Below are 23,845 nucleotides of genomic sequence, written 5' to 3' on the forward strand. Positions count from 1 at the left end.
AAGACACAGAAAAAAGACAAAGTTGAGTCTAAAGCAAGCAAGGAGACTCTTCCAGACCTGGAACCCAGGGTGCCCTGAGGCTGGAGTTCGGGAAATGGGGAGGTGGACATTTTCGGAGGGCCCAGCCTACAGCAAGCACTTCATAACAATTTATTGGGAGAGTGAACTCTGACGTCTGAAGACCCTGGCCTCCCATTTAGCTCCTAAGTCTCAGAAGTGGGCCAGAGAGGGCTGGAGACCTGGCCAAGGGCACAGAGCCCCAGGCCACCCATGGGGCTCTCACCCAGTGTCCAGCTTCAGTCTGGGGCCAGCAGAGAAGACCCCCCGGACCTGGGGCTCAGGGTCCAGAGCTCGGGTGTGTTTGTGGTCTGAATGAGGCCACCACCCACAGGCTGACTTCCTGGGTTTCTCTTTTAGTTTGACTTGCCCTGGGAGGGGCCATGACACCTAACTTTTTTTTTTTTCTTTTTAGTTTTTCTTGCTAAGCTTTAATGTGCTCCTGGGTGAGGACTGGGTGGCTGGGGCCTCTCCAGCAGCACAGAAGCTCGTCTGGGGCTGCCGCCCTCTTCGAGGACCGGATGGGGCAACGGGTGACCAGGCTGGTCCCCCTCCTTCTCCTCCTGCTCCCCTGGCAGGGCGGTGAGTCCCCTACCCTGGAGTCATGGCTCTTCTTGCCGGGGGGGGGGCGGGGCTGTGTGTGTGTATGTGGAGGGCTGTGGACCTGGGTCCAAGGGTTGTTTCTGTGTCTCTGTGCCTCAGTCTTTCCCTCTGTCAAATGTGAGCTGGATAATCATGGATTCTGATGTCAGACTTGGGCATCTCCCCTCTGGTCTTAATTTTGTCTTCTGTGGAGTGGGCTGAAGCTCTGAATCTTTCCCACATCCCAGAGTTTAATGAGAAATAGCTAAGGAAGGGATAAAGACCAAGTATATATATAATATATATATATATATAAAATATAGTGTTATGTACCCAGTGTATGTAATATACATACTCTCTCTCCATCTTGTGGAATCGAATGGGAAGGGACCCAGCCCCCAGCGGATGACTAGGTTTGGACTCTCATCCCAGCTCTGCTGTTGTATGACCTTGGGCAAATTCTTTGTGCCTCAGTTTCCCTCTCTGTAAACTGGAGATCAGCAAGGTTTCAGGGCTTTTAGAGGTCAGGCAGGGCTGGATACCAGCAAAAGGGAGAGGTACAGGGGACCCTGGATTGCTTTAGAGGAACGGCCCGAGAGCTGGATGGGTGGGTGGATGGATGGATGCGTGTATGTATGGATAGATGAGGGGGTGGGAGGATGGATGAATGGATGGATGGGTGGGTGGGTGGAAAGATGGATGGCTGAATAGATGAGTGGATGGGTGGATGGACAGATGGATGGATTTATGGATGGATGGATGGATAAGAAGGTGGATGGGTTGGTGGGTGCAAGGATGGGAAAGTGGGCAGGTGCATGGATGGTCACTGGGCAAGCCCCCTCCCCTGCAGTGAAAGGCTGAGACTGTCATTATCTCTTCATTGCCTTTGCAGCTGAAGCCTGTGGCACCATGGGGTGCTGTTTTCAGGACCCGCCGTATCCGGATGCAGAGTCAGGTCTGGGGCAGTTCCCCATCGTGGGAGGAAGGGGTTGTACTGGACTCTGACTGACACATCCCTAGCGGCCACTCCCTCAGCTCCCTCCTGCCCAGCCAAAGACTGGGGTCTCGGGAGCCCCAACCCGACAGCCTGATGGCCTGTCCTCACCAAACTCAGGTGTCCTGGAGCAGTCACCTCTGTAATCCTCATCTGCTCCCTAACAGGGTCGCAGGACTGGTGTCTGTGTCCATCCTGATTGGTCAGCATGTGGGGCTAAGCAGCTGTTAAACATTTTGAAGTTGCTCTGAGGCAAGCATTGCTGGAACATTCATGCTTGTAACAAACTCACTAATCTGCCACTGGGCAAGGAGTTTCATCTATTCTTTTGCTCAAGAAATATTTACCAAGCACGTACTACGTGCAGACACAGTTCTAGACATGAAGGAATCAGCTGCGAGCCCAGCTGTCCTCCTGGGGTCACAGCCTAGCTCAGGAGGTGGACAAGAGGCACACAAATGCATATCCTGCATACAATGACATGCTATGAAAAAAAACAGAGCAGGGTGAGGGATGGAGAGGGAGGGGGCTGCTTCAAATAGCCTAGTGCTTGAGGAGGTGACACAGAAGGAGAAATTGGAATGTCAAGATCTGGGGCAAGGACATTTCAGGCAGAGGGCATAGCACATGCAAAGGTCCTGAGGTAGGAGTGAGCCTGGTGTGTTTGAGGACCAGTGAGGAGGCTGAAGTGGCTGGAGGAGGAGGTGCAAGGGAGATGGCAGGAGACATGCGGGAAGGGCACAGGTAGGTGCTGGAAGTCACAGCGTGTTTAGGCTGAGGTGACACCGGATTGCATAAGTGTCACAAAGATTCCTCTCTGGGGTGTGTCAGTTTGGGGACCCCGCCCCCCCCCCCACTCTAGTCTGTTCTCAAACCTCCAGGCTTAGCTTCGGGCCCCCGGGACCTAAACTGCTACCGGATACTCAGCAACGCTGGTTATGAATGTTCCTGGGAATATGAGGGCCCTGTAGCTGGAGTCAGCCACTTCCTGAGATGCTGGTGAGAATCCTGCCCTTGCTCCTGACCCCCTGCCTCTACTCTCAGATGTATGACCTCGGCAGTGTCTTTGTCTCTTCCTGGGCCTCAGTTTCTCCTATCAGAAGGGAGGGTTGGGGATCTGTGTTGTGGGGTCAGCATGGGTGGGTTTCCAGTTTGGGCGGCAGTTAGGATCCCTGTGGTCCTTCCTACATCCTCACCCTGTGACTTATTCATCCATCTATTCATTTCTTCCTTCTCTCATCCATCTATTCATTTCTTCCTTCTCTCTGTGGCAGCCCATGTTAGGAGATTCTGGGATCCTCCAAATCCCTTAGTCCCAAATTGATCCCTAAGAAACCCCCAGGCTGGGGAGCGGGAGTAAAAGGGGAAGAAAAGGATACTGGGATGTGATGCACATCATCTGCTGTGGCCGCTGAGACTCAGTACCAACACCCTCCTTCCCACAGCCTCAAGCCTGGGCGCTGCTGCTACTTTGCCGCGGGCTCAGCCACCAAGCTGCAGTTCTCCGACCAGGATGGCATACCCGTGCTCCACGCTGTCACTCTCTGGGTGGAATCCCGGGCTGCCAACTGGACAGAGAAGTCCCCCAACATTACCCTGAACCTCTACAGCTCAGGTCAGCACCCTGTTCTCCTCCTCCCCACTACCACTTCCTCACCCAGAGAAGCCTCTGGTCCCCAAGCCTAGACCTGGGGGAATTCTGAGTCCCTGGCAAGGGGCTGGATACTGCCAGCTGTTTTTACATCCAACACTGTCATGTGACCTGGCAGAGTCATTCATGGTCCCCTTACTGATCCCCTACTGATGAACATTTAGGTAGCTTCCAGTTTCTCCTTGATACTGTAATGTGGCCAAGACCCTGTTGGGTCTTATAATTTTTTTTTTTTTTTTTTTTTTTTGATGCATTGGGTCGTCATTGCTGTGTGCGGGCTTCCTCTAGTTGCAGAGCGTAGGGGCTACTCTTCCTTGTGGCGCTCGGGCTGCTTATTGCGGTGGCTTCTCTTGTTGTGGAGCACGGGCTCTAGGTGCGCAGGCTTGAGTAGTTGCAGCACACGGGCTCAGTAGTTGTGGCTCGCAGGCTCTAGAACACAGGCTCTGTAGTTGTGGCACACGGGCTTAGTTGCTCTGCGGCATGTGGGATCTTCCCGGGCCAGGGATCGGACCCGTGTCCCCTGCATTGGCAGGCGGATTCTTAACCACTGTGCCACCAGGGAAGTCCCCCGTGTTCGGTCTTTAAAATCTGTTTTCACGAATCAATAACATACACTTAGTTTATACTCGTTGAACTGCTACTGTGTGCCATGCTCAGTCATAGGGGACGTGGGCAAGGCCAATGGAGGTCACAGCACAGGGCTGGGACAAGGGTGAGATGAATTAGGCACGCTCCTTGGCCACAAAATGTTATGGGGGTGCCAAAAAAACCTCAATAGTCATTATAAACCATATCATGATGCAACTTTTCTTTTTGAATATTTATTTCTTTACTTATTTGGCTGTGCCGGCTCTTAGTTGTGGCGTGCAGGTTCTTTGTTGCCACATGAGGGTTCTTTGTTGCAGAATGCGGGATCTTTTAGTTGCGGCATGCAAACTCTTAGTTGCAGCATGCATGTGGGATCTAGTTCCCTGACCAGGGATCGAACCCAGGTCCCCTGAATTGGGAGTGTGGAGTATGGACCACTGGACCATCATGGGAAGTCCCATGATGCAACATTTTAAAAAAATCAATATTAATGCAAAAAAAAAAAAAAAAACCATGACAAATCAAATATCAGATTTTTTTTTTGGCCGCGCTGCATGGCACGCGGGATCTTACTTCCCCGACCAGGGATTGAACCCACACCCCCTGCAGTGGAAGTGCAGAATCCTAACCACTGGACCGCCAGGGAATTCCCCAGAACTTCAAATAAAGACAGGATCTGACCCTGTATTTGTATAACCTTGCCTCACTCTCCTCACCCTAATCCCAACCCTGTCCCTGCCTTCATGGAGCCCAGATTCATGTAGGGTCGTGGACAAGGCATGATCATTACACATGATGAGATACTGCTGGGAGGTCAGGGAGGGCTCCAGCTCAAGGATGAAAAAGATCCAGTAGGAATAAAGATGGGGAAGTGTGGATACAGCAAGACAGAGGATACAGCAAGTGCAAAGACCCTGAGCTAGAATCAGGCACAGTATGACCGAGATGCAGAAAGCATGACAGATGTCTCTCCTCAGGCCAGGCTTCTTGAAGTGAGGTTAAAAAGTTAGTAAGATTTCCCTAATAGTCCTTCAGAAAAAAATAGAATCAGTTAATTACCCTTTCATCAGCAATTTACAAAAGTGCCTGTCTCACCACAGCCTTGCCAGCAATGTGTATTAATATTTTAAAGACACCTTTACTAATAGGATCCTGTGTATAAATCTTAACTCTTTGACCCATAGAACCCCAGGCTTAGATGGGACCTGTAGAGGTGTCCCTGATTCAAATTTTGGGAGCTTGGTGGGTTACTCTGGGACAGGAGGATCATGGGAAGATTTTCCAGAATTTTCAGGAGCAACAGCTCACACACATGCCGGCTTCCCCTTCCCACCCCCATCTCTGCTTCCAGTTAAATACGACCCTCCTCCAGGAAACATCAAGGTGTCCAGGTCAGCGGGGCAGCTGCTCATGAAGTGGGAGACCCCAGCCCACCAGGATGGTGCTGAGGTACAGTTCCGGCACCGGACACCTGGCAGCCCGTGGAAGTTGGTGAGTTTATTTCCCAGATCAGGGGTTTGCACAGGCACAGGGCACCCTCACACATCTTCCATCAGTTTTGCAATCTCTGTATCTATCACCCTTCCCACCTGGCCTCCACTCTTGACCCATGTTTAGCCTCTGGGTCTCTCTGACATGAAGATCTGACTGTGATCTCCCTTGCTCACACACCCTCCATGGCTCCCCGCTACCCTCAGTAAGGCATCCTTATCTTCAGCTGGCCCTAGGTTCCCTCACTTGCCTCATGCTTCCTCTGGCCCCTTTTTGAATGGCCATCATTCTTTGCCCATGCCCTGGATTTCCAGCCTCTTTGCCTTGGTATATGCAGTTCCTTCCACCTGCATGCCCTCCTCTCCACCTGAGCACATGTGAATTCAACCCACCTTCATGGTCCAGCTCAAGAGCTGCCTCTTTCAGGAAACTACCTTTCCACCATTCCTCCCTCCCTCCCTCCTTTCCTTTTTTTTTTTTTTTAGGCCATGCTGTGTGGCATGCGGGGTCTTAGTTCCCTGACCAGGGACTGTACCCTTGTCCGCTGCATTGGGAGCACAGAGTCTTAACTGGACCGCCAGGGAAGTCCCTCCTTTTTTTTTTTTTTTTTTTTAAATTTTATTTATTTATTTATTTATGGCTGTGCTGGGTCTTCGTCTCTGTGCGAGGGCTCTCCCCAGTTGTGGCACGCGGGGGCCACTCTTCATCGCGGTGCGCGGGCCTCTCACTATCGCGGCCTCTCTTGTTGGGGAGCACAGGCTCCAGACGCGCAGGCTCAGCAATTGTGGCTCATGGGCCCAGTTGCTCCGCGGCATGTGGGATCTTCCCAGACCAGGGCTCGAACCCGTGTCCCCTGCATTGGCAGGCAGATTCTCAACCACTGTGCCACCAGGGAAGCCCTGTCCCTCCTTTTTTAATTCAGATGTAACTGACATACAAAATTATATTAATTTCAAGTGTACAACATGATGTGATATTTGTATACATTGTGAAATCATCACCACAATAAGTCTGTTTAACATCCGTCACCACACAGGCATGTTCCAGATTTTGCTTCTTGTAATGAGAACTTTTAAGATCTACTCTCTTAGCAACTTTCAGACAATACAGTTCAGTATTGTTAACTATAGTCACCATGCTGTACATTACATCCCCAGGACTTATTTATTTTATATTGATAACTTTGTATCTTTTGACCACCTTCACCCATTTCACCCACCCGCTACCCCTCACCTCAGGCAACCACTACTCTGTTCTCTGTATCTATGAGTTTGGTTTTTTGTTCGTTTTAAATTCACCTGTAAGTGAGATCATACAATATTTGTCTTTCTCTGTCAGACTTATTTCACTCAACATAATGCCGTCAAGGACTATCCATGTTGCAAATGGCAGGATTTCCTTCTTTTTATGGCTAAATAATATTCCATTGATACATGTACCACATTTTCTTTATCCATTCATCCATCGATGGACACTAAGATTGCTTTCACGTCTTGGCTGCTGTAAATAATGCTGCAGTGAACATGAAGGTGCATGTATCTTTTCCAATTAGTGTTTTGCTTTTCTTTGGATAAGTACTCAGAAGTGGTATTGCTGGATGATATGGTAGCTCTATTTTTAATATTTTGAGGAACTTGCACTCTGTTTTCCATAGTGGCTGCTGCAATTTACGTCCCCACCAACAGTGCACAGCGTTCCCTTTTCTCCACATCCTCGCCAACAATTGTTATCTCTCGTCTTTTTGATGATAACCATTCTGACAGGTGTGAGATGAGATCTCACTGTGGTTTTGATTTGCATTTCCCTGATGATTAGTGATGTTAAACACATTTTCACGTATCTATTGGCCATCTGTATGTCTTCTTTGGACCTTCATTCATTCTTCAGCTACTCTATTCTCCCCTCTGTCCCCTGCAGGCAGGGCAAGCCTAGGCTTGCAAGAAACCTCAGCCCTGACCAAGTCCCCAGGGAGTTTGGGAGAGACAGAGACCCCCCCCCCAGCTTCTGAATTGTAGTGTCTCCCCCTCCCTCAGCCTGGGAGCATCTTGAGTCCAGGGAGTTGCCTCAGTTTCGGCCCCATCTTCCCTCCAAATGTTGTGCCCCTCCCTGAGCCTCACTTTTCCTATCAAGTGAATGGGTTCGGATCAGTCAGAGGCAGGTGACATGGGACTCCTGTTGGGGAGGGACATCTCTTTACTTTTTATCTCCAGCCCCCTAACGCACTCTTCAGTGGACCCTCTCAGCCCCCCTTTGCAGATGAGGAAACTGAGGCTCAGGATGTCCAGGGACCTCTCAGCATCAGCCGGGGAGTGTGGGGCTAGCTGGCTCCTAAACTTGCCTCTCCTCATCCATGACACCACAGACAGATAGGTTTTGTCTCTTAAAATATATATTTAGGAAGTTATAAAAATATAATTTTGCCTCCTAAAATAATTATTTTATTTTATTTTATTTTTTAATTTTTGGCCTCGACACACGGCTTGTGGGATCTTAGTTCTCTGACCAGGGATTGAACCCGGGCCCCGGAAGTGAAAGTGCCAAGTCCTAACCACTGGACTGCAAGGAAATTCCCCCAAATAACTCTTTAAAAAAAAAAAAAACTTTTTTATTTTGGAATAATCTTAGATTTTCAGAAAAGTTACAAAGAAGTACATAGAACCTTCACCCAGCTTCCCCACAGGTTAATGGCTTTCATTGCCAAGTCCGTCTGTCACTGGTCTCTTGCAATGAACTAAATTCCAGAGTTTATTTGGATTATCACCCGCTTTTCCAAGAATGTTCTCTTTCTGTTCTCAGATCCAATCCAGGTTTCCATGTTGCATTTAGCAAAATAATTGTTGAAAATTTCAAAAGAGCTAGAATTTTCAACACCTAAATGTAAAACAATGTATAAATATGGTCTTGTTTTAGGGCGACTGTGGACGTCAGGATGATGCTGACTTCGGTGAGAATAATAGTGACAACGACAGCAGTAGCAAGTTAGCATTAATTAGGCACCCACTGTGTGCTAGGCCCAGTGTTAAATTCTCTGTAGGCTTGTTTGCGCCTCCCTGTAGTTCAGTATTGGATTATTCCCATTTCACAGGTGAGGAAACAAAGGCTTGGGCGTGTGAAGCCTTTGGCCAAGATCACATCCCTAGTAGGTGGCCTTGCTGAGACTTGAACTCCAAACAGTAGAAGAAGTGGGTGATCCTTGAGGCCCCAAGAGCACAGGACCTGGCCTATTCTGGCTGTGTCCCCAGGGTCCGGCACATGATTAGCTCTCAATAAGTGCTTGTACACAGTTGACACTCAATAAGTGCATGTACACAGTTGGAACTTAATATGTGCATGATGGCTAAGTGACCAGTGCCAAGCCCTGGGTGTTCCTGGCTTTGGGACAGCCCCTTTGCTTGATGTTTGATCTGCTTCTCCCCAGAGTCATGCCTCTGCCCCTTGGAGACGGACACGGCCCAGGAATTCCAGCTGCGGCGACGGCTGAGGCCAGGGGTCCCCGGAGGTCCCTGGAGCAGCTGGAGCAGCCCTGTGTGCATCCCCCCCGGTGAGAGCATCCTGGACCACAGGAAGGGAGACAGGCGTTAGAAAGATGGTAGTGGTATTAGAAATAAGGTGGTGAGTGTTAGCAATAACGTGATGGATGTTAGAAATAAGGCTGCTGAAGAAATTAGGGAAAATTAGTGCAAGGTGGCAGGGCAGTGGGCAAGTTTCACTTTGTAAAATGTGGCAAATCCATAATAAAAAGAAAACATTTATCAGTCTTTCTCTCCTTCCAATTAGTTTGGTGGGTTTTGTTCTTTGAAAGCTGAACAAGGAGTCGATGGGTGCAAGTGGCTGTGTCATGAAGGCAGATTTTCCCAAATGATACAGGAAGCTGGAGCCAGGGCAGCTCCAGAGTGGAGACGTGGCCCGAGGTGGGGGTGGGAGGGAGAGATGGGGGGGTGACTGTCAACATTTGTCCCCCTACCCTTTGAGCTGGAGCTTCCTCCTGCCCACCCAAGTGCGCATCTGCTGGGAAACAACTCCGACGGCTGTTTTCAGATTTTTTTTTTTAATTGTAGTAAAAAAAGACATAATATAAAATTTGCCATTTTAACCATTTTTAGCCAGTTGCATTAAGTATATTCACACTGTCGTGGAGTGGATCTCCGTGTTTGCAGATTTTGAAGACTACTTAACGACCCATGGAATCCTGTGTTTCACGGGAGGGAAGGAAAAGGTCCCGGGTCCCCATCCAGGGTCTGCAGGACGTTGTGAGCAAGGGCCCCACCCCCAGTGTCACTGTCTTGCTGTCTCATTGCAGAACCCCCCCCACAGGCCAAGGTGAGGTTCTCCGTGGAGCAGCTCCGCCCGGATGGGAGGAGGCAGGTGACCTTGCATGAGCAGGTAATGGGAACATCGCAGGCCTGTGGGGTGGCCTGAGGACAGAGAGAAGGAGACAAGAGGCTGGAGTGGAAGTGTTTAAAAGGAGGGAGATGAGTCGTGGAGGTGGTAGGGACTGGAAGGACTGTGGGTTGAACTCTGAAGGTAATGGGGAGCCATGGAGGGTGTGTGAGCAGAGGAAGGATATGGCTGGACTCAGGTGTTCACAGGCTCCCTCTGGCAGCCATTGGGGGAGCAGATTTTGGGGAGCTCACATGGAAGCTGGAAGGCCAGGAGGGGGTTGACTGTGCTGGTCTGGATGGGCGATTATTTTTTTGAAGTTCCCCAAACAACTCATTAAGTACAGTCGAATGAACCCATTTTCCAGAGGAGGAAACTGAGGCGCAGAGGGGAAATCCCCTGCCTGAGTCTGGGCAAACTCACCATACATTTCAACCCCTGGCTTCACCATAATTGATTCAGCCAGGTCCCCAATGGGCTGGCATGATAAAGCTGTAGTGAAGCTCCTTCTCTTCCTAGGTTTCCTATAATTTGAATTCCTTTTCTTAGGAAAAATTTCCAGGCTCGAGGTAACTGGGTCCAAAGACGGAAATATTTTTTTTCTCTGGCTTTCAGTGGGTTTTGCCAAATTATTCCCCCCTCCCCCTAAACCAATGAGCAGTGGATGTGTCGGTTTCCCAGCAGGCTTGCCAGCACTGAGGTTTACTATTTTTTAAAAATTTTCACATATGTCATCAGCTGTGGCCCGTGGATGAGCCTGTGCTCGTGGGCAGCATCCTGATGTCAACCCACAGGGACGACGTGCATGTTCAGGTCCCCACAAACCATCTCTCACACTCACAACAGCTGCCCCAGCTGGAGCTTCCGGAAGGCTGCCTCGGGCCCGACTCGGGCATGGAGGTGACCTACCATGTCCACCTGCATATGCTGTCCTGCCCATGTAAGGTCAAGGCCACGAGGACTCTGCGCCTGCAGAAAAAGCTCATCCTCTCGGGTGCCGCCTATGACCTGACTGTCGTTTCCCGGAATCGCTTTGGCCCCGGTCCCAACCAGACATGGCACATTCCTGCCTACACCCACTCAGGTACCTTTGGCTGGGCAGTGGGGGGGCCCCTTGGAGCTGAGCACGTACTCTGAGCCTCAGCTAGACTAGGGTGAAGCAAGTGAGGCACAAAAATGTAACGGGGTGTCTAATTTAGGAGAGTGTAAAGTCAGTATTCAAAATGCATAGCATTAAAAAATGCATAGCGTTATAGTGTAATAGTTAAAAAAATTCTCACTGGCAAACTGTGGCCCAGACCAAACACTTGTTTTTGTAAATAAAGTTTTATTGGGACCAGGGCCAAGATCAGGGTGTGGCAAGAAAGGCAGGGTCGTGCAAATACAGGGTTGATCCTGTCTTTATTTAAAATCTAGACATTTTGCTCATTTTATATACATGTATACATATATTAAATATATACATATATTTATACACAATGAAAAAATCAATGGCGATGATGTGGATAAAAGGGGACCTTCATACACTGTTGACGGGAATGTAAATTGGTGCAGCCACTATGGAAAACAGTGTGGAGATTCCTCAGAAAATTAAGACTAGAACTACCATATGATCCAGCAATTCCACTTCTGGGTATTTATCCAAAGAAAAAGAAAACATAATTGGAAAAGATATATGCACCCCTATGTTCATTGCAGCGTTATTCACAATAGCCAAGATGTGGAAACAACCTAAGTGCCCATCAATGGATGAATGGATAAAAAAGATGTGGTGCATGTATACAATGAAATACTACTCAGCCATAAAAAAGAATGAAATGTTGCCATTTGAGACAACATGCGTGGACCTTGAGGATATTATGCTTAGTGAAACAATTCAGCTGGAGAAAGACAAATACCCTATGATTTCACTCAGATGTGGAATATAAAAACCAACCAACCAAACAAACAAACAAACAACTGAATAAATAAATGGACAAACCAAAACTAATACATAGATATAGAGAACAGATTAGTGGTTACCAGAGGGGAAGAGGCAGGGGGAGGGGAGGGGTAAAGGGGATCAACCGTATGGTGACAGACGGAAACTAAATTTTTCATGGTGAGCACACAGTAGGGTATTCAGAAGTCCAAATATAATGTTGTACACATGAAACATTTTTATTATTATAATATTATAAACCAGTGTTACCTCAAAAAAGTAAATCTAAAATTTAAAAATTAAGGTTTATATGTATGTATATAAACATATGTATTTTTTTGAGGTAAAGTTCACATATCAGAATGAACCATTTTAACAAGTACAATTTGGTGCATTAATTACATTCACAATGTTGTGCAACCATCACCTCTGTCTAGTTCCAGAACCTTTTCATCACGCCCGAAAGGAGACCCCGTCCCCCTTAGCAGTCACTCCCCATCCCCCTCCCCCAGCCCCTGACAACCACCAATCTGCTTTCTGTCTCTGTGGATTTGCCTGCTCTGGACATTTCATAGAAATTAATCATATACTATGTGACCTTTTGTGTCTGGCTTCTTTCACTCAGCCTGATGTCTTCAAGATTCATCCACATTGTAGCGTACATCAGTGCTTCATTCCTTTTTATGGCTGAGTAATATTCCACTGTGTGGATGGGCCACATTTTGTTTATCTGTTTTTCCACTGACAGACATCTGAGCTGTTTCCATTGTTTGGCAACCATGAATAGTACTCAGTACATACTTTTAGGTTCATTTTGATTTTTTAAAAAAATATTGCATTAGAAGAGTGTTGATCTTGGTGATTGAGTTCTTTGGCGCCTCCTTAATCTCATGCCCGAGATTAGTGCCCTGCTCGCTTCACCTTAGTCCTGATCTTGCTGAGCACCCAGCTGGTCTGTTATGATCATGCCCATTTCAGAGATGAGATGACTGAGGCTCAGACAGATGAAGCCACTTGCCAGGGTGGCACAGCAGCAAGTCGGTCAGCTCCTGGTCTGGTTTGGGTCATGGCCTCGCTATGTGACCTTGGGCTGGTGGCTCTCCGGCTTCGAGCCTCAGTTTCTATATCATTGGGATGATCATGGTCCCACTTTGTGGGAAAGTGGCGCCTGTAAAATGCTCGGCACTGGCCTGGCGCATACAGTCGGAACTCAATAAGTGATAGTTATTGTCCTTAGAATTGGAAGCAGTACCCACCTCTCAGGTTGGTACAGGTGCCCTTGCTGTAGGGAGTGGGAGAGATGAGCCCAGGGGGCTGAGTGGGTCTGTCCTCGGGGCTCCGAGCTCTGGTCCAGCCGGGAGGCTCCTCCTCCACCACAGCCACCCACCGCTGGGCAAGGTGGGTGGTGGGTGGCCAGGCATCTGCTGGACCAGGAGATGCCCACTAGCCTGACTGGGTAGTAGTGGCAGCATAGGGAGCACTGATTGTGGGCATCCTGGCAGGGAACCCACAGTCAGGCTGGGGGAAGACTCGATTCATTCAAACAGCCCTTGCTGTCCCCTCTGTGCTCAGCCCCCATCCTGGCAGCCCCCAGCGTAGGGAGACAGAGCCAGATACAGACACTCCTGGCCCTGGGGGGTTAGAGCTTGTCAAGAGGGTGGGATGGGGCTATAGGAGCCTTGGGCTGTGCGGGGAGCATGAGGCAGCTATTCTGACGTGCCTCCCTTGTCTTCTTCCAGAACCAGGGGTTCTGAATATCAGTACCGGAGCCAACAGGACCACCATGCATTGGCCAGCCCGGGCCCAGGGCATGACGTACTGCATTGAGTGGCAGCCCCAGGGCCAGGACGAGAGCCTTGCCACCTGCACCCTGACGGCACCCCAGGACCGGGACCCTGCTGGAATGGGTACTGTAATATCGGTTGCCCTGCATCCTCCATTAGAGCTCCTGGTCAGTGCAAACCTACAGGCATCGTCCGTGTGGGGTGTCTGAGGCCCAGAGAGGTCTTGCCACTTGCTCAAGGTTACACAGAGGTGGGGACAGGCCAAGACAGACCCTCCCACTCATGCAGGTCTGGAGCTTCCTGCTGGGATCCTGAGGTGTCAGTGCTCAGCCCTGGGAAGGTTGCACCCCAGCGGGTAATAAGTCTCACGTCCCAGGGTGTTTGTTAAACATTCACCTGTGCCAGGAAAGGTGGCAGCTAGCAAGATGCAGGTGGCAAATTAATGAGGCCTCTGGAGGGAAAGGGAGGGTGCCAAATGGCCCAAGTAGCCTCTCACTCTCTGACGTGGTCTTGGCCAGGGCCCCAGGAAGCCTCGGCCTCAGCCTGGCCCTCAAAGAGCTCCCAGCCAGGGGAGACAGAGCTGGATGCAGACACCCCGGTGCCATAGAGTAGGAGCTGTGCTGGAGGGGGTGGGGATGGGTTGGGAAGGGGCATGAGGACGGAATCCTGGAGGAGGGGACATTGGTGCAAGGGCTTTGAAGCATGGGTAGGAGTGCTCTAAGAGTTCCTGGCAGATGGCACAGGTGCGGAGGTGGGGACACAATCTATTTACTGGTCTGGCCCTCGCTAATCCTTCTAGCAACGCACAGCTTGAGCCAAGGATCTGGGGCAATGTGGCAGAAGGAGTGTTACCGCATCACTATCTTTGCCTCTGCACACCCGGAGAAGCCCACCTCGTGGTCCACCGTCTTGTCTACCTACCACTTTGGAGGCAATGGTGAGTGGCCCAAACCTGCAGGGTGGTCTCCCCAGGGGACTCGGCAGTGTCCTTGGGTATCAGGAAGGGGGAATACCATTTAGAGGCACCTACTGCATATCAGGCCCTGGCCAGAAGCCAGACACATAGAAGTCAGCTCAGTCAACTCTTAAGATACCCCGAGAGGCATTGCCCCATTTTATAGTAAGGAAACTGAGGCTCAGAGAGGGGAAGTGATGACACCAAGAGTGGTGGAACTGGGATACAAACCCAGACCCAGCTGACTCTGTGGCCAAGGTTCCCTGGGTCTCCGGACAGTAGCAGGCTGGGCAGGCAGGAAGTACTCAACCAGCACCCTTGGAGCTGACCGTGGTAAAGGATGTTGGTTGCAGCCTCAGAGGCCGGAAGCCCACAACATGTGTCTGTAAAGAAACTCAGCCAGGATTCAGTGTCTGTGGACTGGACACCATCTCTGCTGAGCACCTGCCCCGGCGTCCTGAAGGAGTACGTTGTGCGCTGCCAGGATGAGGCCAGCAACCAAGTATCCGGTAGGTGAGGCAGCACAGGCCTGGCTGGGGGAGGAAGGGCTCTGGGCTTGAGTTCTGCCTTGCTGTGTGACCCTGGGCACCTCACTGTCCCTCTCTGGGCCTTGGTTTTCACACCCATGGAACAATAGAGTTGGACTCAAGGGTCTTGACTGGCCCTTTAGACGGCAACAACCATGGAGCGGGGATGACTGTCTCCATTCCACAGATGGGGAAACTGAGGCCTGGAGAGGGATTCACCTGCCCAAAGGTTAAACAGGCTTGGATTTGAGCTCCATTAGGTGCCCCTTCCTGCCCCATAGGAGGGAAAGAAATGAGGACGTACAGGGCAGGTCTCACCAGGGCTGGAACTTCCTGTCATTTCCCACATTGGGAGCCTCAGCCTCCCCACTGGGTAACATAGCCTTGCGAGAATACAGCCTCGCCCATCCACCTCCTGCAGCAACAGGCCAGGCCGCCAAGACCATGGGTTTATATCCTGCCTTCCCTCCTTGAGCCCAGCACAGGGGCGGGAGAGGGGGGAGGGGGGGAGGAGGAGGAGGGGGGTGGAACGGGGGCTGCTCCGGCATCAGACATAGACATTCTGCCATCAGCTTGGTCACCCTCCGTTGTTTAGAGGGGATAAATGAGGCCAAATGGGAGTCGGTGACTTGTTCACAGTGGCACAGCTGGAAGCAGCCCATTTGCTGAAAACCAGTTGGCCAAAAGTCAAATTGCTGAAGATGTATGCACCAAATGCCCATTTGGCCAAATGTACCAACTTCCCTGAAATTTCTTTTGAAGAATATTCCTCTTGAATATTTACAACGAATATGGATTTAGGGTTCTAGGAATTTTTCTTCTGTATGACAGCCAACAACTGTATTCTCATTTTAGAGAATTTTATGGGGTGCTTTATTTTTTAAAAGTCATCCAATTCCACAGACACTTGCTGAGATCCTACTTTGTGCTGAGGTGCTGGGGACACTCGGGGAACAACTTAGACAAAGTTAACCCTGACCTTGTCCCTAAAGATAGGAAAGAGGTGAGGGAGGAAACCATGTAGTTATCTGGCGAAAGGGTGAACCAGGCCAGGGAAACAGCCAGTGCAAAGGCCCTGAGGTTTGGGATTGAACCTGGTGCCTTTTAGGGAGCTCTGAGGAGAAGGCAGATGCGGCTGGAATGGAGTGGGCTAGGAGCGAGTGAAGGGCAAATTGGTCAGAATTTGAGAAAAAACAGCATTATTCACTGAATATTTTGATGAAGAATATTTTCCAAATAAGCTTGATGTGAATGGGTGCATTCAGGGAAGATTATTCAGCAAAATGTCTGTGAGCCCCCACTCCCACCCCCAGGGTGGAGCCCAGAGTAAAGGGGGTTTAGGGACCCACGCTGCCTCCCGCACACAGAGCTGTCAGTGAAAGCCACAGAGACCCAGATCACCCTCCAGGGCCTGCGGGCTGCCACAGCCTACAAGGTGCAGGTTCGAGCAGACACAGCCAAGTGGCGGGGCGCCTGGAGCCAGCCCCTGCGCTTCACCATCGGTGAGTGAGGGGGCGGGCCTGGGTACTTACCCAGCATGCACTGCCCCATCCCACATGTCGGCAAGCAGTCCCGCCCTGATCCTCCATCCTTCCATGGCTCCCCATGCATCCCTCTCAGGAGAAAGTCGCAGGCTGACCTGCTCCCAACTTCTTCACCTCCGCTGCAGCTTCCCCTCATGAACCTTCTCTCACACTGCCTTTCCCTTGCAGCCCTCTCTGTCTGGAATGTTTGGTCTCCTTGTCAAACTCCTATTCATCCTTCAAAACTCAGCCCAAAAGCTCTCTCCTCCAGGAAGCCTTCCAGGCTTCCTTCTGGGCACCCCCCCCACTGCCCCTCCTACCTGGCCTGACGCCTTGGGAGTGGGTGGGGGTGTCTGTGTGGGCTCTGCCTCCCCCAGCCTTGGGGCTCCTGGGGAGAGGAAGGGAGCAGGGGGGCTATTTATTGAATGAATGAATGAATATGAATGAATGAGTATCTCATCACAAACATAAGGAGGTGGGCTGCATTGTCTTGGGGGGGTGTGGCAGTGAGAGATTTGGAGACCAAATGACCCCTGTTCCTGCCACGGTCCCTGCCTGTTGTTCTTGTTGTGAAATCTGGTCCCAAGAGAACCAGTGAGTCAGACTGGGTGTGCGGTGTGCTGGTCTGGGTCCAGGGGAGCAACCTCACAGGCCCTACCTGCAGGCTCTTGGAGCTACAGTGTCCTGAGCACTTATTGTGTGCCAGGGCTTTATCCTATAGTCACAGGGCAGGCGGGGTCCCACTTCACAGAGGAGGAAACTGAGGCACAGAGGGATTCACAGTATGCCAGGGTCAGCAGTGAGTTGATGGAGGGCCCACCCCTCCCACTCCCTCCTCAATGAGAAGCAGGAGGTGGCTCTCCCCCAGCCCAAGCTCTTCTGCTTCCAGAAGTCCAGGTTTCTGAGTTGTCCAATTTGTCCATCTTCCTCACATCTTTGGGGAGCTTCGTGAGCATCCTTCTCCTGGGAATCTTTGGGTACCTCGGCTTGAACAGGTAACTTGCACCCCCTCCCCCGAGATGATCTGTAATAGAGATAGTAAGAATAGTAATAACTGCTCACCCCAAGTAGGTTTTTATGTCCACTTTCGAGATGAGGAAACTGAGGCCCAGATAGTCAGGCCCAGGCATCCAGCAGTGGGGACAGTGCTGGGATTTCAATCCGGGTCTGTCAGTCTCCCGTACCCCTGACCCCTTAGCCACATCCTCACTCCCCTTATTATAACCTAATGGAGATGAAAAAAATAAGTCAGAACAATTAAAAAGTAAGAACGAACAGAAGCACTGACCAGTTCTCCTCCCTCCCCAGGGCTGTAAGGCACCTGTGCCCACCCCTGCCCACACCTTGTGCCAGCACTGCCGTTGAGTTCTCTGGCAGCCAGGGGAAGCAGGTAAGGGCCCCCTTTCTAATTCCAGGTCTCGTTTATTGGGTCCATATCTGGACCAGGGCTCTGAAGAGTAATGGCCATGCATTAACTCATTTTACTTTCCCCCAACCCACTGGTGCAAGAACTCCAAAAGCCTGCCCAATTTTATAGACAGGCAAATAGAAACCCAAAGGGGAACCTCGTGTGGGTCATTTACTAGTAGCAGAAACAGAACTGAAGTGACTTCCACAAAGGAACCTGATGGAAAAAAATTCCAGGGTGGTGGGCTTCAGGCATGGCTGGATCCAGGAACTAGGACTCCATCTCTTTGTGGTGCTATCCTCCCTGCAGGCTTCTATCTCAGGCAGGCTCAGCCTTCCCCCTGTGGAATCAGGGTATCCATTTTTCCCATTAACTGGAGCAGAATTCTGGGACATCACTGATTGGCCCAGCTTGGGTCATATGCCCATTCCTTAGCCTATCACTAGAACCAGGGGGTAGGAATGTTCTGATTGGCTGGGCCAGGATCACATGCCGATGGCAAGAGCTGGCGTGGGGCTACTGCCCTGCCCAACCACATCAACTAAGAGAGAAGGGGCAATTTTCCAAAGAGAAATGGGGGGACCTTCCAACTGATCTTTGAATTGGTCTCGGGTTTTAGAGAATTAAGCCAGAAGGGACCTGGTCCACTCCATCCTTGTGTGGATGAGAAATAGGGCCCTGGCCACAGCCTTGACCCCACCGTCCCTCTCCAGGTTTGGCAGTGGACCAGCCCGGCAGACTTCCCGGAGGAGGTGTCCCAGCAAGAGGCCCTGGTGGTGAACATATCCTGGGACAAAGGAGAGCGAGCCGACATGGACACAGCTGGGCTTCTCAAGGAGAAGATGGAGCTGCCTCTGGGTGCCCCTGAGCCAGCCCTGGACACGGAGCTGCCCTTGAAGGACAGGAAATGGGTGCAGGGATGCCCTGAGGCTGGGACTCTGGGGCCTGGCTGGCAGGACAGTCTGGAAGGCAGCCCTGCCCAGGCAGCTGGACTCCCGCTGCTCCTGGGAGACCTAAGGCAGAGCCCCAAATTCTGTTCCCAGGGAGAAACAGAAACATCTGCCTCCTCTTACAGATAGGAAGACCAATGATTGCAATCACGACAGCTGGCTATTAAGTGCTTATTGCATACCCAGCCTGTTCTTTCCAGACACGTGATGCCCTGAATCCCCATAACCGCCTTGAGGTACATGGCTGTCTTATTAACCTATTTCAATAAGCCTCAGTGAGGTTCAGAGAGGATGAGTGGCTGGCCTGTGGCCACACAACACAGGCAGGAGTCTAACCCAGGCGGAGTGACTCAGACCCCATCCCCACTGCCCAGGCTCTGGCGTCAGTGCCCCCCACCAACACCCACTCTGTCCAGCACTGGTTGCCACATGTCCTGTGGTGGGAACCCTAGAAACCGCCATGAAATGGGAGCTGCTACTCAGGGCCGGGGCCTGGCATCCATGGAGCAGGGCGCTGTTGGCCTGTTGGGGGTGTGTGGCATAGACTGGAGGGGGGCCCAAAGGGTCTCAGGCTGATCCCAGGGTCTTGGGCTGGGCATCCTGTCCCAGAAGCATTGGATGGGGAATCTGGGCGCAGAGTTCCTGGCTGCATTGCAGGGTCTCCAGGCTTGGAGGATCTAGGTGTGAGGAAAAGAATGGGGGCTCTAAGCATTCTGAGGGGGACATTGGCCCTCCCTGGCCTCAGACTCTTCCCCTGTAAAATGGGGGTGAAAAAATAAAATAAAATAAAAATAAAATGGAAATGCGGCTGCTGCTGTCACTATGGCTCATTACAAAGCCGCCCATCAGTTCTGGAGGTACTTGGAGAAGTCGGGGGTGCTGGACACGCTGACCAAGGTATTGGTAGTCTTATATGAAGAACCAGAGAAACCTAATAGTGCTTTGGATTTTTTAAAACATTGCTTAGGAGCTGCTACCCCAGAAAATCTAGAAATAGAGCTGCTTCGCCTAGAATTGGCAGAAATGGAAGAGAAATATGAAGCTATTGTAGAAGAAAATAAAAAACTGAAAACAAAGGAGAAAGTTCAGTAAACTTATGGTGGAGAGGAAGAAAATACCTTACTATAAGCCACAACATCTTTGGGAAGATGTAGATTATTGCATATCAAGTATTTGTGCAGTGCAGTTATGAATGGGATTTAAATTTTAGTTTCCCAGTAATTTTAAAGGTTTATATAAAAAGTTTTCATTAGGTTTGATTGTATTAAATATTAAAAATCACTGAGTGGTTTAAAAAGATAGGCCTGGGACTTCCCTGGTGGCGCAGTGGATAAGAATCTGCCTGCCAATGCAGGGGACACGGGTTCTATCCCTGGTCCGGGAAGATCCCACATGTCCCGGAGCAACTAAGCCCGTGTGCCACAACTACTGAGCGCACACGCCTAGAGCCCGTGCTCCGCAACAAGAGAAGCCACCTCAAGGAGAAGCCCGCGCACCCCTACGAAGAGTAGCCCCCACTTGCCACAACTAGAGAAAGCCCGCACGCATCAATGAAGACCCAATGCAGCCAAAAATAAATAAAATTAAATCTTAAAAAAAAAAGGACTTTAATATAAACTTACTGATTCAGTAATTAAATTGAATGTAATAGTTAACTTGTTTTGTTGTTAAGTTTTTTACCCAATTTAGAATAAAATTCACCTAAACTCCAAAAATTAATTAATTAATTAAATGGGGGTGATAATAATGACCTCAGAGAGCTGCTCGTGGTGGGGGGGGCGGGTGTCTGAGGCTTAATAAATGTGTATCTTTCCCCTGACTAAAGCCTGAATGTCCTGCTCAAAATCCCCCAATAGGAGCCTGAGAATTAATTTATTCACTCCACACATTTATTAATCTCTCCCTCTGGGTGCCCCCAGGAGAACCCAGTCTGGGGGAGACAGAGCTAGATGATCACTTGGAACTCTGCAAAGTTAGGACTGGGAGGCGGGGGTGGGGGTGGTGGACCAGCCCAAGGGGCAGTGGGGCTGAGACCGCTAATAACGGGAGCCTTGGTTGTCCCCCAGCCCCGCCCCTCTGCCCAGGGCTCAGGCCGGGACCTGGGGTTCTTCCCTGGTCCTAACACCCAGCGCCCCACAGCAGGACCTGTGCCCCCCAGACACACCTTGAATCTGCCCGCTCCCCGTACCCTCGCCACGCGACCTCCCCTCATTCTAGTTTTTAAAAAATAAATTTATTTATTTATTTATTTTTGGCTGCGTTGGGTCTTCATTGCTGCGCACGGGCTTTCTCTAGCTGGGGCGACCCAGGGCTACTCTTCGTTGCGATGCGCGGGCTTCTCATTGCGGTGGCTTCTCTTTGTTGCGGAGCATGGGCTCTAGGCACGTGGACTTCAGTCTTTGTGGCACGTGGGCTTCGGTCGTTGTGGCACGTGGGCTCAGTAGTTGTGGCTCGTGGGCTCTAGAGCGCAGGCTCAGTAGTTGTGGCACACGGGCTTAGTTTCTCAGCAGCATGTAGGATCCCGGACCCGGGCTCAAACCTTCGTGCCCTTCATTGGCAGGCGGATTCTTAAGCACTGCGCCACCAGGGAAGTCCTCTCCTCATTCTGAAACGAGTTGGTTCTGATTCCCCGCATGGCCACCAGGTGGCAGCAGCGGCGCGTGTCTCCCAGGCCCAGTCCGCCCAGCCCCCTCCCACCTCCCAGGGAGTTTCCAAAACAGACTTTTCCGGTTTTAAACGAGGGCGGGGGTGGAGATTAAAACCCAGCACCACTGAATTTTGTGGCAAAAGGAGGTGGGACCTCTGGGTGAGGGAGGTCTGGCAGCCGGTAGGGCCGGGAATCGAGAGATCCAGCCCCCTCCCCTTTGGGGGTCTTCTGTTTCCCCATCTATGCATCTAGATGGGGAAACAGGAGACTTGGTCCGAGTGCTCCAGCTACAGTGCTGCTTACTGTTCTGCGAATGTTCCCTCCCTTGGATTTGCCACCTCGCAGCTTTTGCTCAAGCGCCCTCTGCTAGATATGCCCTCCCTTGAAGATCAGCCCTCCTCATTCCTTAGGGCTGGGCTCCAGCCTGAGGAAGAGGCCTGGACAGTGGCAGAACCAAGTGGACAGGAAGGAGAGGATGCTGGGTCAGCAGCCTCATGAGAAAGACCAGAGTGACCTGACCCCCAGGGGCTCAGAGCTACCCACCTCAAGTCCAGCATCTCCCCCATCCCCAACACACATACACAGCAGAACCTCCAGGGAGCTAAATGCCCCCATGCTGGCCATCCCATTCTTGGGCCCACGGGTAGCACACGACCCAGTTATGTGGTCTTGGAGTTGGCAAACTCACCCCCTGGGTCCAAGGGGTAGGAGTTTGGTGTTTATTGAGCACCACCAGGAATTCTTGCTGAAATGAATGGGAAAAATGAACACCCTGCTTCCACTGGGGGAAGGCTGAGCCTGCCTGGAAGAGAAGCTTGCAGGGAGGACAGCAACACAGAGAGATGGAGTCCTAGTTCCTGGATCCAGCCATGCCTGAAGCCCACCACTCTGGTTCTCTTTTTGTTAAAGCCACATTGAATTCTGTTTCTGTTGCTAGAAAATTACCCACAGGAGGGTCATTTTCTGGGCCTCTACTTGTCCATCTCTATAAAAGGAAGGGGTTCAGGGCACTGGCTTGAGGGCCCTACCTCAATGGGTTGGACAGCCTTACTTAGCAGAACCCTGGTCCAGTGTTTATTGAGCACTTGCTGTATACTCATTATTCTGGTGCTCCTCTGAGTGTTGATCCCTCAGCTCCTCCCAGCAGCTCCAGGAATCAAGACTGGGGTAGACCCCCTTTCACAGCTTCATTCCTTCATTGATTCAGGAAATCAGTGTTGAGCACCTACTGTATACCAATTCCTGTCCCGAACAGGCCAGAATTGGTCCAGGCATGAGGGGTTCCTGATTGGGTAGGGAAGGCAGATGTTAATCTAATCATCACAAAGAGAGTTATAATAAACCTGGGAGAGTGACAAGTGAAAGTGTGAGGAACAGGAGTGAGGGAGGGCTTCCTGGAAGAGGTGGTACTAGGGCCCAATGGTGAAGAGAGGCCAGAACAGCAAGAGCAAAGGCCCTGTGGCAGAAGTGGTCGGGGAGTAGGTGAGGGGGGCGGATAGAAGTCACAGCCTCCAGGGGCTTGGGGACCTAAGAGTTTTATTCTTAAGTTGGCGGGGGGTGGGGGTGGACGTTCTGGAGCAGAAGAGTTAGAGACCTGATTTGTGAGTTGTTCAAAGATTCTTCCTGCTGCAGTTCAGCCCAGAACAGATGACTCAGCCTGTCTGGCCTCAGTGTTCCAGTCTGTAAAATGGGTAAGGTGGCTTCTCCAGAGCACTTGCCCCCACTCTCAACTTCCTCTCCTCTGAGTCTTTCTCTCTTGAGAAAGAGACTCATCCCACCATGAGTCAGGATGCATGTTTCCATCAGGGGGACAGGCTGTCTCAGTTTACCTCCCCAGATACCTGCCTCTTCTGTCTCTCCAGCAGCCTCTGGGTGGTTTGGTCACAAAGACACGTTGTCTCCGCCTCTTCCCTTGAACCAGGATGGGGCTGGGGTATCAGGGGCCTCTGGGGACAGTGGTTGCAGGAGATGACACAGAACAGGCCTGGCCTAGCTTCTTACGCGTCACAGCCTGCACCCCGCAGATCCCAGGCCCTTGGCCTGAACTGAAATGCCCTTCCCCCAACCGTGCACCTTTGCCCATTCCTACTTTTTTTTTTTTTTTTAAGGCTATGTTTGCATACCACACTATTCACCCTTTTAAAGTGAACAATTCAGTGGCATTTAGTAACTTTACAACGTTGTGCAACCATCATTACTATCTAGTTCCAGAACATTTCCATCATCCCAAAAGAGACCCCAGCACCATGAGCAGTCACTCCCATTCCCCCTCCCCCAGCCCCATGTAACAGGTGGCCTTTCGTGTCTGTTCTTTTGTAGAAGAAACTCACCTTGATGTTCTTGATGTTTGAGGTTAATCCATGTTGTAGCGCATATCAAAACTTCAT

General features: G+C 50.8%; 1 protein-coding gene across 1 annotated transcript; it reads left to right on the forward strand.

Annotated features, from left to right (window-relative positions):
• The first annotated feature begins 563 nt into the window (after nt 1–563).
• On the forward strand, nt 564–18,940 carry IL12RB1 (interleukin 12 receptor subunit beta 1). Its single transcript, XM_068534729.1, has 16 exons — nt 564–639; nt 1,532–1,594; nt 2,515–2,632; nt 3,079–3,248; nt 5,224–5,363; nt 8,274–8,307; nt 8,782–8,904; nt 9,664–9,746; nt 10,590–10,827; nt 13,404–13,571; nt 14,248–14,385; nt 14,757–14,912; nt 16,298–16,432; nt 17,301–17,448; nt 17,762–17,843; nt 18,575–18,940. Exons 1-16 carry the CDS (start codon nt 579–581, stop codon nt 18,938–18,940), a joined length of 2,223 nt encoding a protein of 740 aa, XP_068390830.1. The 5' UTR covers nt 564–578.
• The last annotated feature ends 4,905 nt before the right edge of the window (nt 18,941–23,845 follow it).

This window comes from Eschrichtius robustus, chromosome 2 (assembly GCF_028021215.1).
Source record: "Eschrichtius robustus isolate mEscRob2 chromosome 2, mEscRob2.pri, whole genome shotgun sequence".
Taxonomy (NCBI): Eukaryota; Metazoa; Chordata; class Mammalia; order Artiodactyla; family Eschrichtiidae; genus Eschrichtius; species Eschrichtius robustus.